Genomic DNA, 14,992 nt, shown 5'->3' with positions numbered 1-14,992 from the left:
TTAATTGTGAATTTAGTATAGTGAAAGTTAAAAAAAGACCTTCAGCTGATAAAGGTTCTTAAAAAAGACATATTGTTAAGCATGTATCAAAAACATCTGGGGCAAGATTAAACAATTTACATATGTTATTTATGTCAGAGCTAATTGAAATTTTATGTTACTAAGCAATAAACTTCCATTAAAAACATATAATTATAATTAAGAATAATTATATTATTATAATATATAATAAGGTAAGCACTACCCAAAAAACTACCAGTCAGAAAACAACCAACCAGTATACTGGGAAATATCTAAAACTATACCTGATATAAACCAGGCAAACAAAATTAATTTACTTGCCCCAGCACCATTTTTGTGTATTAAAAATGAAAACTAGACCACATAGGAGAAATAAAGGAAACAATGTTTCTATTTTTCATTGCAAATTTTTATGTAACTCAGGACAACAAGATTTAAAAAGGCTTTAGGAAGAAGCAGGAATAAATTTTAATGCTGACAATAATAGATAGAACTTTTGGATCAACACCTACCGATTTTTTTCTACTGTTTTCCAGATCTTTGAGTTCATTCTCGATTTTTGTGATTAATTCCCTGAGTTCATCAAGATTAGTGCAAATAAGCTAAAATAAAACACAAAAACACAGCTTGATAACACATAATATAAAACACCCAAAATGTGGTAACAGAATTTGTTTTAACACACACTGAATTCACAATTATTTGTCTTTGTAACAGCAAAATGCAAAGAAAGCTCCGCAGTTTATATTTTAAAAGGTATTTACTTGTTATGATGTATGAACTTCAGGCTTTCACCCCACATCCCCACCTTTCAGTTTGCTTTATAATCCAGATACTTTTTTTTTTTTTTTTTTAACATTCTTAACTTTCAGCCCAGAATGACAAAGATCTGGAAACTCACCCTAGATTTCACAGGTTACTGAATCACCTTTAAGAAATGCTTCATCAAGCAGTCTCCTAGCAGGTGAATAAATGCACCCCTGGAGAACTATCATTTTACCTTTGCTTTGGTTGCTAACTATACAATTTAACAAATTGCATTACTGCTGTTGGGATTGCTAATAAAGAGGGACTTCAACTATATGAATATATTCAAAGAAGTTAATGAAATTATGTATACATTCTTAATATGATCTTCTTAGTAGTCCTTAATAAGACCATCTCCAGAGATAGCATCTATTTCCTTTCATAATTATGTGGCTCATTTAATTTCACCTTGGTAATGCTGGCAAATGGCCAAAACACTTGGTCTTTAGTTATTAATTAATAATCAAACTAGTTTGGCTTAATTACTAAAGATTTAAACAGTGAAGTGTCAGCAGCAATAACAAAAATATTAGTAACTACATTTTAGTTCTTGTATAATTATACTGAATTTTTCCAATTTGATACATTTTACTTTTTTTTCTAAAATAATTTAAGCTTATATTTTAAAAAATCTGTTGTGAAAAAGAAATAGAAGATTTCTAAAAGATAACTGCAACCACATATAGAGGAAAAGTTTTAATGAAAATCTTGTAATGTTTATACTGTGTGATAATGAAAAATAAACCCACTATACTTATAAAGCTACTAATTCATCATTAAATTTTTATCAGTCCCATGTTTCTTACATTCATTAATTTCTTGTAAGGGTGTTGTTTTCCTAAAAGGTATATTTTCTTTTAAAAGAAAACAAACAAAAACAACAAAAGCAAAAGTAGGTTACAACAAGATCATTCCTCATGACTGTGTGACAAAAATGAGAGACTAGGAGCACCGACACTTTCTTTATCATTAAGTTGAACCATATGAAATCGCTGATATGCCTTTGATCTACAAAAATGGCAACATGGTTCAACGTAATAGACAAAGAAAAAGTTATCACAGATAATATAAATTATACTTAGTATTAACAATTATTAGAAACATCTACATAATTTCAAACTCACAGAACTGACAAAGCAGGTAAAATATGTATTTAAGTAACCCAAATTAAATAATTTCAGAATAGAAAACAGTATGAGATGATGTAGTAGGACAGTGCAGCTGATATTTATTACACACTACACATTTCCATCTGCCAAATCTAGAATTATGGAAGAAATGCTGATGGTTAAGCAGTGCACTAGCTAATTAGCTAAGTGCCTCTAGAACTAGATAATGTCTTCAATTTCTGTTATATCACTAAAACCTCAGAACCATGCTGGCCCTACACCAGGTTTCTAGAAAGTACTCAATGGGAACTAAACTTTCCATTGTATAATCTGCTATTATGACTACCATGTCAAATTTGCCACAGAGCTTGTAGATGGTTACACCCTTTTCACTGAACTTGATGTATTAGTCAATAGCACACCATGGATTTCTCATTTGCACATATGGCAAAGCTCAGAGGAGTTTTCACTTGCATCTCAGCTGTCTCATTACACATGGAGTAAGGGTACATTTTGCATGTACGTTGTAGAAACTTACGGTAACAATGAAAACATATACCCCTACACCTGACCACATCCTAAAAAATTTAAGATCTTTTAATTAGCAAGCAAATATTTACATTCTGTTTAAGGGAACAGATACCACAGTTGTGAAGTCAAATCAGGAATGATTTCCACAGCCTAAGAGCTATAAGTAAGCTGTACTACATCAGTGCTTCTCAAACTTTAACGTGCATAAGGATCATCTGGGAATCTTGTTAAAAGGAGGTTTTTGATTTAGTAGGTCTGAAGCAGGACACAGGATTCTGCATTTCTAACAAGTTCCCAGGTATGGTCTGAAGATCACATTTTTAAGCAATAATGTATTAAATGATTATGAATTACAAATCTGCATGGCTATGGAAACATGCTAGTAGTATGGAGCTAAATGAGTATGAAAATTCAAAAAGATTAATTTCCAAATAGGGGATGGAATAGTGAATTAAATGCACAATGGTAAGACAAATGTTTCTTAAATGACATGACTCAAACATAACTTTTGCTGAATTTGAGGGTCAAAATATTTTTAGCAACATTTACTTTGAAGTTATCTTAAAATAACTTAATATCTACATGACAATTTATACTCTTTATATACTAATATATACCTCTCTTTACATATATACATAATACCTAATATATATACCCAAAATATACAGTCAAGATATTAGAAAATTCTTGTATGGGAACATAATTCTAATTTTATTACTGATATCAAGGGAAAAATAATTTGATTTATACCAATTCTGTCATATATACACTCTATTCCTTCTCTCTACAAAGTAAGGCATATGTGTGGCCTTTAAACTCAATTCATTTTCAAATGGTGCTTTTAAAAATAGAGTCAATCCAATAAGAAATGTTCGCCTCAATAAGGAGAACAGATGCATTATTTGAACAAAGCAAAACAGCTTATTAAGACCTCCTTCTCATTACCTTACATTTGAAAAAAATATCTAAGGCTCGGTGCCTCCAGGGGTAAAAAGGAAAGCTCCATAGCAGCTTGGATTACAGCTGGGTCACACTGCCAACACTCATAGGAGAAGGTTTTCAGTCATACTGCAGAGGTTAGACGAAGAGCTTTATCCCCCAGGAAGAACCTTTTCAAGGATGTCACACTCTCCCTCAAATAAACCTTTCACTTGATGCAACCCATGAGAGAGTCACAAAATCATAAATCTTATTAGAGCTGAAAGGAACCGCCCCCAAAATGTGATTTGGTCCAAACCCTGGCAAAGGCTAAAAAGGTGTATCTCCAATTCATACACAAGCTAGTTAAAATTAACAGAGATAAAGTAACCTAAGATGACACACTCAGAGAGAAAACCATGGAACCTAGGACTCCTCCTCCTACTAGATCATATTCTTTAAGGGTTCCCTCTAAACAAAATAAAACAAAAAAACTAACAATAATTGAACATGTATTATAGTTTTAAGAATTAATTTATACCTAAGCTTTCACTTCTATTAAATGGTAAATATTAAAAGGCCCTCTCTCCAACTCAAGAAGCAGAAGTGTGTGTATACAGTGAGGGAGGGGAGGTCCTATAGAGATTGAAAGAACTGCATGACCACATCTCAGAAAAATTACAAAGTAAATTATTTCTTATTTTATCACTACTTCAAGCTAGATATTATGCCCTTTGGGTATAAACTCAATAGGTTTGACAGGTATTTACTTTATTGATTCCAAAAAGGACACAAATAAGGTAGCATACAAAAGTAAAAGAATATAGTAAATTACATTAAAAAGCAAAAGGAAAACAATGCAGTCAAAATGAATAGGTCCAAATAAAATGGATCACATTTACTACCACTCTAATGAAACACTCCAATAATTTATTTAAAAAATTATAAGTAAAAGAATAAATGCATGGTGTAAATTCAAAATCTATATTATATTTAAAATAAAATTATATTGACATCTGTTAAGACTATGATGACAGGAAAATTCCTTCTCACTTCTATGATCATCATATCAGCAATACTGACTACTTCAAAACTTGCAAATGAAGATATCATGTGTGACATGACAAGTAAGTCTGATTAACAAGTTAAAACATTTTATACCACTATGTGATTAAAACCTGATGTTTCTCTCAATGTACTATATATGAAAATGGAAAAAATTTTAAGGGGAAAGTAAAACCCCATGATGTTAAAAGTGAAACAAAAAGCTGAAGTTGAAAATACTCATTTTATTAGGATACATTTCACATGAATGAAGAACAAATGAGAAGGATAAGGATGTGTAAAGAAAAATAGTTTTAAAGAAAAAAGGTAGCAATTCAAAATAACAATACAATCAAAAGGTCCTTAACTCAGTGAAGCAGTTAAACTCTAATTTTACTTTTGGTCCCAATTTGTCACATTGAAGATAGTACTTTATTTCATATCCCTTAGTTTCTCCATTGGTTAAACGGAAAAATAGAGTTTTTTCAGAGGTATGTTGGATCAGTGAGTTTATGCTTATGTTTAAAAATAATACTACTATGTAAGTCTTAGTCAACAGCTGGATTCTGGATTTCCTTTGCAAAGGAGCCTTTCGAATAAGTCACATATATGGAATAGGAACAAGTACACATGACATGAAAGATTTTGATTACCAACAAAAAGCAGAGTCACGGTAACTAAGGCTTTTAAATTATTTTAAAGACTTATCTTATTGAGACTTGACAAACTAAGCTTTAAGAATACTTTCTGGGACCTTCAAGATGGCAGAGGAGTAAGACGTGGAGATCACCTTCCTCCCCCTAGATACATCAGAAATACATCTACATATGGAACAAATCCTATAGAACACCTACTAAACGCTGGCAGAAGACCTCAGACTTCCCAAAAGATATATATATTTTTTATCCTTTGTCTCTTTTTGTGAGTGTGTATGTGTATGCTTTTGTGTGATTTTCTCTGTATAGCTTTGCTTTTACCATTTGTCCTAGGGTTCTCTCTGTCCTTTTTTTTTTTTAGTATAGTTTTTAGCACTTGTTATCATTGGTGGATTTGTTTATTGGTTTGGTTGCTCTCTCTTTTTTCTATGACTTTTTAATTTTTAATAATTTTTTAAAATTTTAATAACTTTACTTTATTATTATTTTTCTTTCTTTCTTTTCCTTTTTCTCCTTTTTCTTCTGAGCCGTGTGGCTGACAGGGTCTTGGTGCTCCAGCCAGGTGTCAGGCCTGTGCCTCTGAGGTGGGAGGGCCGAGTTCAGGACAGTGGTCCACCAGAGACCTCCCAGCTCCACGTAATATCAAATGGCAAAAGTGCTTCCAGAGATCTCCATCTCAATGATAAGACCTACCTCCACTCAACAACCAGCAAGCTACAGTGCTGGACACCCTATGCCAAACAACTAGCAAGACAGGAACACAACCCCACCCATTAGCAGAGAGGCTGCCTAAAATCATAATAAGGTCACAGACACCCCAAAACACACCACCAGATGTGGTCCTGCCCACCAGAAAGACAAGATCCAGCTTCATCCACCAGAACACAGGCACTAGTCCCCTCCACCACAAAGCCGACATAACCCACTGAACCAACCTTAGCCACAGGGGGCAGACACCAAAAACAACGGGAACCACGAAGCTGCAGCCTGCGAAAAGGAGACCCCAAACACAGTAAGATAAGCAAAATGAGAAGACAGAGAAACACACAGCAGATGAAGCATCAAGGTAAAAACCCACCTGACCAAACAAATGAAGAAGAAATAGGCAGTCTACCTGAAAAAGAATTCAGAATAATGAGAGTAAAGATGATCCAAAATCTAGGAAATAGAATGGAGAAAATACAAGAAACATTTAACAAGGACCCAGAAGAACTAAAGAGCAAACAAATAATGATGAACAACACAATAAATGAAATTAAGAATTCTCTAGAAGTAATCAATAGCAGAATAACTGAGGCAGAAGAACAGATAAGTGACTGGAAGATAAAATAGTGGAAATAACTACCACAGAGCAGAATAAAGAAAAAAGAATGAAACAACTGAGGACAGTCTCAGAGACCTCTGGGACAACATTAAACGCACAAATATTCGAATGATAGGGGTCCCAGAAGAAGAGAAAAAGAAAGGGACTGAGAAAATATTTGAAGAGATTATAGTGGAAAAGTCCCCCAGTATGGGAAAGGAAGGAGTCAATAAAGTCCATGAAGCGCAGAGAGTCACATACAGGATGAATGAAAGGAGAAACACACCAAGACACGTATGAATCAAACTATCAAAAATTAAATACAAAGAAAAAATATTAAAAGCAGCAAGGGAAAAGCAATGATTAGTATACAAGGGAATCCCCATGAGGTTACCAGCAGATCTTCCAGCAGAAACTCTGCAAGCCAGAGCAAGCGGCAGGACATATTTAAAGTGATGAAAGGGAAAAACCTACAACTAAGATTACTCTACCCAGCAAGGATCTCATTCAGATTTGATGGAGAAATTAAAACTTTTACAGACAAGCAAAAGCTAACAGAATTCAGTGTCACCAAATCAGCTTTACAACAAATGCTAAAGGAACTTCTCTAGGCAGGAAACACAAGAGAAGGAAGAGACCTATGATAACAAACCCAAAACAATTAAGAAAATGGTAATAGGAACAAACATATTGATAACTACTTTAAATGTAAATAGATTAATCTCCCACCAACAGACATAGACTGGCTGAATGGATACAAAAACAAGACCCATATATATGCTGTCTACAAGAGACCCACTTCAGACCTAGGGACACATACAGACTAAAAGTGAGGGGATGTAAAAGATATTCCATGCAAATGGAAATCAAAAGAAAGCTGGAGTAGCAAGCCTCATATCAAACAAAATAGACTGTAAAATAAAGACTATTACAAGAGACAAAGAAGGACATTACAGAATGATCAAGGGATCAATCCAAGAAGAAGATATAATAATTGTAAATATTTATGCACCCAACATAGGCGCACCTCAAAACATAAGGCAAATGCTAACAGCCATAAACGAGGAAACTGACAGTAACACAATCATAGCAGGGGACTTTAACACCCCACTTTCACCAATGGACAGATCATCCAAAATGAAAATAAATAAGGAAATCACAAGCTTTAACAATACATTAAACAAGATGGACTTAATTGATATCTATAGGACATTCCATCCAAAAAGAGCAGATTACACTTTCTTTTCAACTGCTCATGGAACATTCTCCAGGATAGATCATATCTTGGGTCACAAATCAAGCCTTGCTAATTTTAAGAAAATTGAAATCGTATCGAGTATCTTTTCTGACCACAACGCTATGAGACTAGATATCAATTACAGGTAAAAATCTGTAAAAAATACAAACACATGGAGGCTAAATACACTACTAAATAACCAAGAGATCACTGAGGAAATCATAAAATACCTAGAAACAAATGACAATGAAAACACGACGACCCAAAACCTATGGGATGCAGCAAAAGCAGTCCTAAGAGGGAAGTTTATAGCAATACAATCCTACCTCAAGAAACAAGAAAAATCTCAAATAAACAACCTAACCTTCCACCTAAAGCAATTAGAGAAAGAAGAACAAAAAAACCCTGAAGTTAGCAGAAGGAAAGAAACCGTAAAGATCAGATCAGAAATAAATGAAAAAGAAATGAAGGAAATGATAGCAAAGATCAATAAAACTAAAACCTGGTTCTTTGAGAAGATAAACAAAATTGATAAACCATTAGCCAGACTCATCAAGAAAAAAAGGGAGAAGACTCAAGTGAATAGGATTAGAAATGAAAAAGGAGAAGTAACAACTGACACTGAAGAAATACAGAGGATCATGAGAGATTACTACAAGCAACTCTATGCCAATAAAATGGACAACCTGGAAGAAATGGACAAATTCTTAGAAAAGCACAACCTTCTGAGACTGAACCAGGAAGAAACGGAAAATATAAACAGACCAGTCACAAGCACTGAAATTGAGACTGTGATTAAAAGTCTTCCAACAAACAAAAGCCCAGGACCAGATGGCTTCACAGGCGAATTCTATCAAACATTTAGTGAAGAGCTAACACCTATCCTTCTCAAATTCTTCCAAAATATAGCAGAGGGAGGAACACTCCCAAACTCATTCTACAAGGCCACCATCACCCTGATACCAAAACCAGACAAAGATGTCACAAAGACAGAAAACTACAGGCCAATATCACTGATGAACACAGATGCAAAAATCCTCAACAAAATACTAGCAAACAGAATCCAACAGCACATTAAAAGGATCATACACCATGATCAAGTGGGGTTTATCCCAGGAATGCAAGGATTCTTCAATATACGCAAATCAATGTGATAAACCATATTAACAAACTGAAGGAGAAAAACCACATGATCATCTCAATAGATGCAGAGAAAGCTTTCGACAAAATTCTACACCCATTTATGATAAAAACCCTCCAGAAAGTAGGCAAAGAGGGAACCTATCTCAACATAATAAAGGCCATATATGACAAACCCACACCCATATGGTCACCTTATTTTTGATAAAGGAGGCAAGAATATACAATGGAGAAAAGACAGCCTCCTCAATAAGTGGTGCTGGGAAAACCAGACAGCTATATGTAAAAGAATGAAATTAGAACACACCCTAACACCATACACAAAAATGAACTCAAAATGGATTTAAGACCCAAAGGGAAGGCCAGACATTATAAAACTCTTAGAGGAAAACATAGGCAGAACACTCTATGACATAAATCACAGCAAGATCCTTTCTGACCCACCTCCTAGGGAAATAGAAATAAAAACAAGAAACAAATGGGACCTAATGAAAATTAAAAGCTTTTGCACAGCAAAGGGAAACATGTCAAGACAAAAAGACAACCCGGAGAATGGTTGAAAATATTTGCAAATGATGCAACTGACAAAGGATTAATCTCCAAAATATACAAGCAGCTCATGCAGCTTAATATCAAAAAACAAACAACCCAATCCAAAAATGGGCAGAAGACCTAAACAGACATTTCTCCAAAGAAGATATACAGATTGCCAACAAACATATGAAAGGATGCTCAACATCACTAAATCATTAGAGAAGTGCAAATCAAAACTACAATGAGGTATCACCTCACACCAATCAGAATGGCCATCACCAAAAAATCTACAAACAACTGCTGGAGAGGGTCTGGAGTAAAGGGAACTGTCTTGCACTGTTGGTGGGGATGTAAATTGATACAGTCACTACGGAGAACAGTATGGAGGTTCCTTAAAAAATCTAAAAATAGAATTACCATATGACCCAGCAATCCCACTACTGGGCATATACCCTGGAAACCATAATTCAAAAAGAGTCATTCATGTACCCCAATGTTCACTGAAGCTCTATTTACAACAGCCAGGACACGAAAGCAACCTAAGTGTCCATCCACAGATGAATGGATAAAGAAGATGTGGCACATACATACAATGGAATACTACTCAGCCATAAAAGGAAACGAAATTGAGTTATTTGTAATGAGGTGGATGGACCTAGAGTCTGTCATACAGAGTGAACTAAGGCAGAAAGAGAAAAACAAATACTGTATGCTAACACATATATATGGAATCTGAAAGAAAAAAATGGTTCTGGGCTTCCCTGGTGGCACAGTGGTTGGGAGTCCGCTTGCTGATGTAGGGGACGCGGGTTCGTGTCCCGTCCGGTAGGATTCCACATGCTGCGGAGCGGTTGGGCCCGTGAGCCATGGCCGCTGAGCCTGCGCGTCCGGAGCCTGTGCTCCGCAACGGGAGAGGCCACAACAGTGAGAGGCCCGCATACTGCAACAAAAAAAAAAAAAAAAAAAAAAAAAAAAAATGGTTCTGAAGAACCTAGGGCCAGGACAGGAATAAAGTCACAGAAGTAGAGAATGGACTTGAGGACATGGGGAGTGGGAAGGGTAAGCTGGGAAGAAGTGAGAGAGTGGCATGGACATATACACACTATCAAATGTAAAATAGATAGCTAGTGGGAAGCAGCCACATAGCACAGGGAGATCAGCTCGGTGTTTTGTGACCACCTCCAGGGGTGGGATAGGGAGGGTGGGAGGGAGACGCAAGAGGGAGGAGATATGGGGATATATGTGTATGTATAGCTGATTCACTTTGATATAAAGCAAAAACTAACACACCATTATAAAGCAATTATACTCCAATAAAGATGCTAAAAAAAATATATATATATATATAAAGAACACTTTGTATGACTGTTATAACTGTGTACAAAAAGAGAATTCACATATTAAATTTCTCTCTCAAATATTAAACAAATTAAAAGGCTCCTGGGTAAAAATGAACTTTATTAAGAAAATCAATATTCACTTTTCAATATAAAAGTCTTACATTATAAAACTAACACAGAGGGCTTCCCTGGTGGCGCAGTGGTTGAGAGTCCGCCTGCCGATGCAGGGGACGTGAGTTCGTGCCCCGGTCCAGGAAGATCCCACATGCCGCGGAGCGGCTGGGCCCGTGAGCCATGGCCGCTGAGCCTGCGCGTCCGGAGCCTGTGCTCCGCAACGGGAGAGGCCACAACAGTGAGAGGCCCGCGTACCGCAAAAAAAAAAAAAAAAAAAAAAAAAAATAACACAGAAAAACAAAAAATAATTTAGTCAGTTTAACAGAGTAATCAGTAACTGTTAAATTTGACATAAAAGCTTTTATCACCAACATGCTAAAGACTAAAAATAAAAATATTTCCTAACTTTTTACAATTATTGCTAAGTAGAAAAACATGACAAGTTCCCCTATATGCCAAATGTATAACCCGACATAACACTAGAGTAGGGAGGGCTCAGCATAAGTTTTCCCTCTAATATAATGATGCAAATAATATTACCCAGTTTTTCACTTTTGAAATACTTTTATGCTTAATGATGAAATTTCATGATTTATAAAATATGACCAAATCTGAGATTTATTTCAAGGTCTTAAGTTCCTGGAAAAAGTGGTAAAGGTCAGTAATAGATGCTCTTAATTGATTGATTTTCCTGCTCATAAACACAGTACTTTTCGTCTAAAGCATCTGGCATGCTTATTTGAAAAAATAAATAAGATAATAAAACAGTAAGTTCTATCGTTTAATCCTCACAACAATCCTAGGAGTGGGAACTATTATTATTCCATTGTACAGATGAGGAATTGGAAGCTTTGAGCAGTTAAGTAACTTACCTAAGGTTATCAAGTTAGGGCTAAGATGGCATTCGAACCTAAGTAGCCTGGTTCCAGAATCCATATGCTTAAGCACTATCCAGATTACTGACATCCACCTAGACCCACTGAATCAAGGATGGACCCTTAGAGGATGAAACCCAGGATTTTTCATTTTTAATAAAAGTATCAGATTATTTTTATACTATTTAAAGTTTGAGAACCACTGATATAACTGCTAGGAAAAACTGGTACAGATATGGGTAGTCCCATTATAATATATACACAAATATAAATACAATAGGTCTTTGACTGCTTACAGTGTATACTTTAAATAGGGGTGGGATGATTATTTTTTCACACTGAGGTACAGATATTTTAGTTGTGTATATAAATAAACACGGATTCTTCCTGAAGCAAACAGGCTTATAGGTTTGATCTAGTTTTAAAAAAGTCAACAACCACTATCAAATTAAAAAGTAGCTGAGGTCAAAACAGGATTCACTTTTTTAATTCACCAGAACTTAAATACAACAACTACAAAAATCAAAATTTCACAGAATTTAATTCCTGGATATGTTTCTGAGGTGCTAAATGTCATACTGCTAGAGCTTTTGAGAAGGAAATAAATTCAGTTCTTTGTTATATAATAACCAGTCTTCTTATATGTAGGAGTCTTTCAAATAATTAAAGAAACAAACTACATAGAATTATTATGAGAGGCAAAACTATAAGTTTTGCATGTAACAATAAAGTTTACTAGTGACTAATACTATGTCCTATTCTTTGCTTGGTTGAAGCAAATGACCTATTTCCTGGGAAATAGCTGTCAATTTTCTTTCTCAGTAATACCATGGTATTTAAATTGTAAACCAGGCATAAGAACAACTGTTCTCATAAGTCTATTTCCCAACCCTAGCCACACACACACACACACACACACACACACAAACACACCCCTCTCTCACCCCCAACCCCGCCTTCTTTCTAGGACACCTTAAGAACCAGGAAGAGCACTTTATTTTAAACAGTTCAATCTAGCAAAACATGTACTTTTGACCTTAAGTTTCTGAGTGGTAAGCAAATGGTCGGTAACTAACTAAAAACATCATTTACGACAGTGTTTTTCATACTTTTTTGCCCCCAACCCATGGTCAAAAATACATTTACACTGCATGTCAGTAAACACACACAATGGAAACCAAAGTTTTATGAAACAATATTACCCTTATTATATTTGAAACTCTTAAAATTTCTATTTTAATTTTGTTAGCTTAAAAAAGAAATGCTGGTCATGCAATCCACTAAGCTGATTTCATGCCTCACTAATGAATACCACCTGCAATTAAAAAAAAACAAATCAAAAACTGTCTATGCTGTCTATGCTGTCTGTGCCACTTATTACATATAAAAATCCATCCATTAATACAGGAATGAAGGGGAATATCAACAGTGGACCAGATCTGTTCTGAGATCCATACTGCCAGGATGAATACTTTGAGGGATTAAGGAAAAAATGAGTGGGAGAAATAGCAAAGGCTAGCATGAAATCAGTGGAAGAATGAATGACAATATACTATTATAGCATTAAATAACACACACAAGCAATGGTAGAAAAGCCTCTAAGTAAACAGTAAATACACTTTTTTGTTTTTAACTGAATATGCTGGAACCAAGGTTACTTTATATAAAAGGATTTTGTAGAAATGGTTGTAATTCATCCTAAGGATGTCATTAAAAATACTCTAAAATACTAAAAGAAAAATATGTCTATTTTCTTTTACTGTTCATTTAAAAGTATTAAATTTTACCAATTAGTAGCTTCCATAAAAAACACTTCCAAAATAGAATTTTTACTGAAAAAAAGATGTGTCTACATTTTTGGATACAGGTAACTGTAAAACTCACATTACATATTATCAATATTTTCATAGTTATTACTCCTTTACTTTCTTCTTTAGTTTTGAGACTCACAGAAATTCATTTTAACATCACTTTTTTTTTTGGCAATTAAGTGTTAATTTTATAATCTAAACCAGAAATAGATTGGACACGCTAATACAAAGAAAAATTTTAAAGAAATAGTCATTTGTTGTAGAAACTCATCTTTCATAAAGTAGAAAATAAAAGTATTATTTAACTAGGGTGAACTTCTCTGCTTATTCTAGTATCAACTACAAACAGAAAACTCTTCACATAATCAGATAGCAGTACATACAAGTACTTTTTTCTTTTTGCAGAAATGTTTAAAAAACCATTCAATTAACGTTTACTTAATATTCTCTCTGAAGTTCATATATAGCTGTGTTAAAAGTTTTGTTTTTTAAGTTAATAAGTCTGCTATTTCTATAGTGCCCAAATAAATGAAAATAAAATGGATTACCTACACAATGCTACCATGTACAAATTATAGTTAGTTCTTGGAAGACTTTCATCTACACATTTACTTGATACATATATATATATATATATATATATTTCTATTAAATTACTTCTACAAAACAGTATAGCGTACAGAAAACCACAGAGATTTTTGACTATCAAGAGACAAAAAGAGAGGTAAAAATTTTTGAAATACTAGCAGATTAAATTTTAGCTATATCTACACTTGCAGGGAAAAAGTCATAGTTGGAAACATCTCATTAAAAGTATTGTGTGTTATGGCGGAATTTAGCCAATCTCTTGAGGAACAATATAAACACTGAAACAAAAAATTAAACTAATAAGTATTGAGACAAAATTGAAACATTTACCTGAAATTCTGGTACAGTAGGTGACTTTGTGACAGTTTTCCTCTTCTTTGTGATTGCTTTTTTAGATATGGATTTTTTTCCTTTCAAGATTAAAAGAGAAAAGCTTCATAATGCTGTTTATAGCACTTCATTAACAAAACCCAAATTACATAGAACCTTGAAAGTTAAATTATAACTAACAGATGGCTTCTAGTGAGTCAAATAAAAATGATGAATCAAAACAAGCCCCAGCAAAAGCAAACATTAAACTATAACTACCTGTAACAGACATATTAACAAATGGTGTTTTCTTTCTATAAGAACCAAACTACTATAATCTCCAATGTGTTGCACAGTACCAGAATTTATTACAATAAGATTTGGCAAAAAAGTCACATTACTATTGCTTAGTTAAAATCTAATTCACAACTTAAAATGAGGTTACATAAGAAAAAACCTTACCTTTAACAATGACTTCTGTAGTCAGGAACTTGCATACAACTATACTCTGAAGACTATGGTCTTTATTCAACCTAATGTGAAAATCCTCTCAGTAGCTTAAGAAACAGGGTTTTCCTTCTATCCCTTTAGTTCTGCACTCACCTAGTGGACTGCCGTTGGCAGTATTCAATAACCAGTTTTAAAACAAGGTAAA

General features: G+C 34.3%; 1 protein-coding gene across 3 annotated transcripts in view; it reads right to left on the bottom strand.

The window, feature by feature from the left end:
* The window catches only part of BRD10 (bromodomain containing 10), a 104,221-nt gene that overhangs the window by 25,019 nt on the left and 64,210 nt on the right, over positions 1-14,992 (bottom strand). For 2 of the 3 annotated variants that reach the window (XM_019934819.3, XM_019934818.3), the window contains 2 exons: positions 14,359-14,438; positions 534-623 (listed from right to left, as the gene is read on the bottom strand). In XM_019934819.3, the coding sequence (XP_019790378.1) occupies positions 534-623; positions 14,359-14,438 (170 nt within the window). The remainder of the gene's footprint in view (positions 1-533; positions 624-14,358; positions 14,439-14,992) is intronic. The other variant, XM_033858110.2, reaches the window with a different exon arrangement.

Source organism: Tursiops truncatus, chromosome 6 (genome assembly GCF_011762595.2).
Source record: "Tursiops truncatus isolate mTurTru1 chromosome 6, mTurTru1.mat.Y, whole genome shotgun sequence".
NCBI lineage: Eukaryota > Metazoa > Chordata > Mammalia > Artiodactyla > Delphinidae > Tursiops > Tursiops truncatus.
The sequence above is the reverse complement of the archived record's forward strand: the minus strand, read 5'-3'. Positions and strand labels throughout refer to the sequence as shown.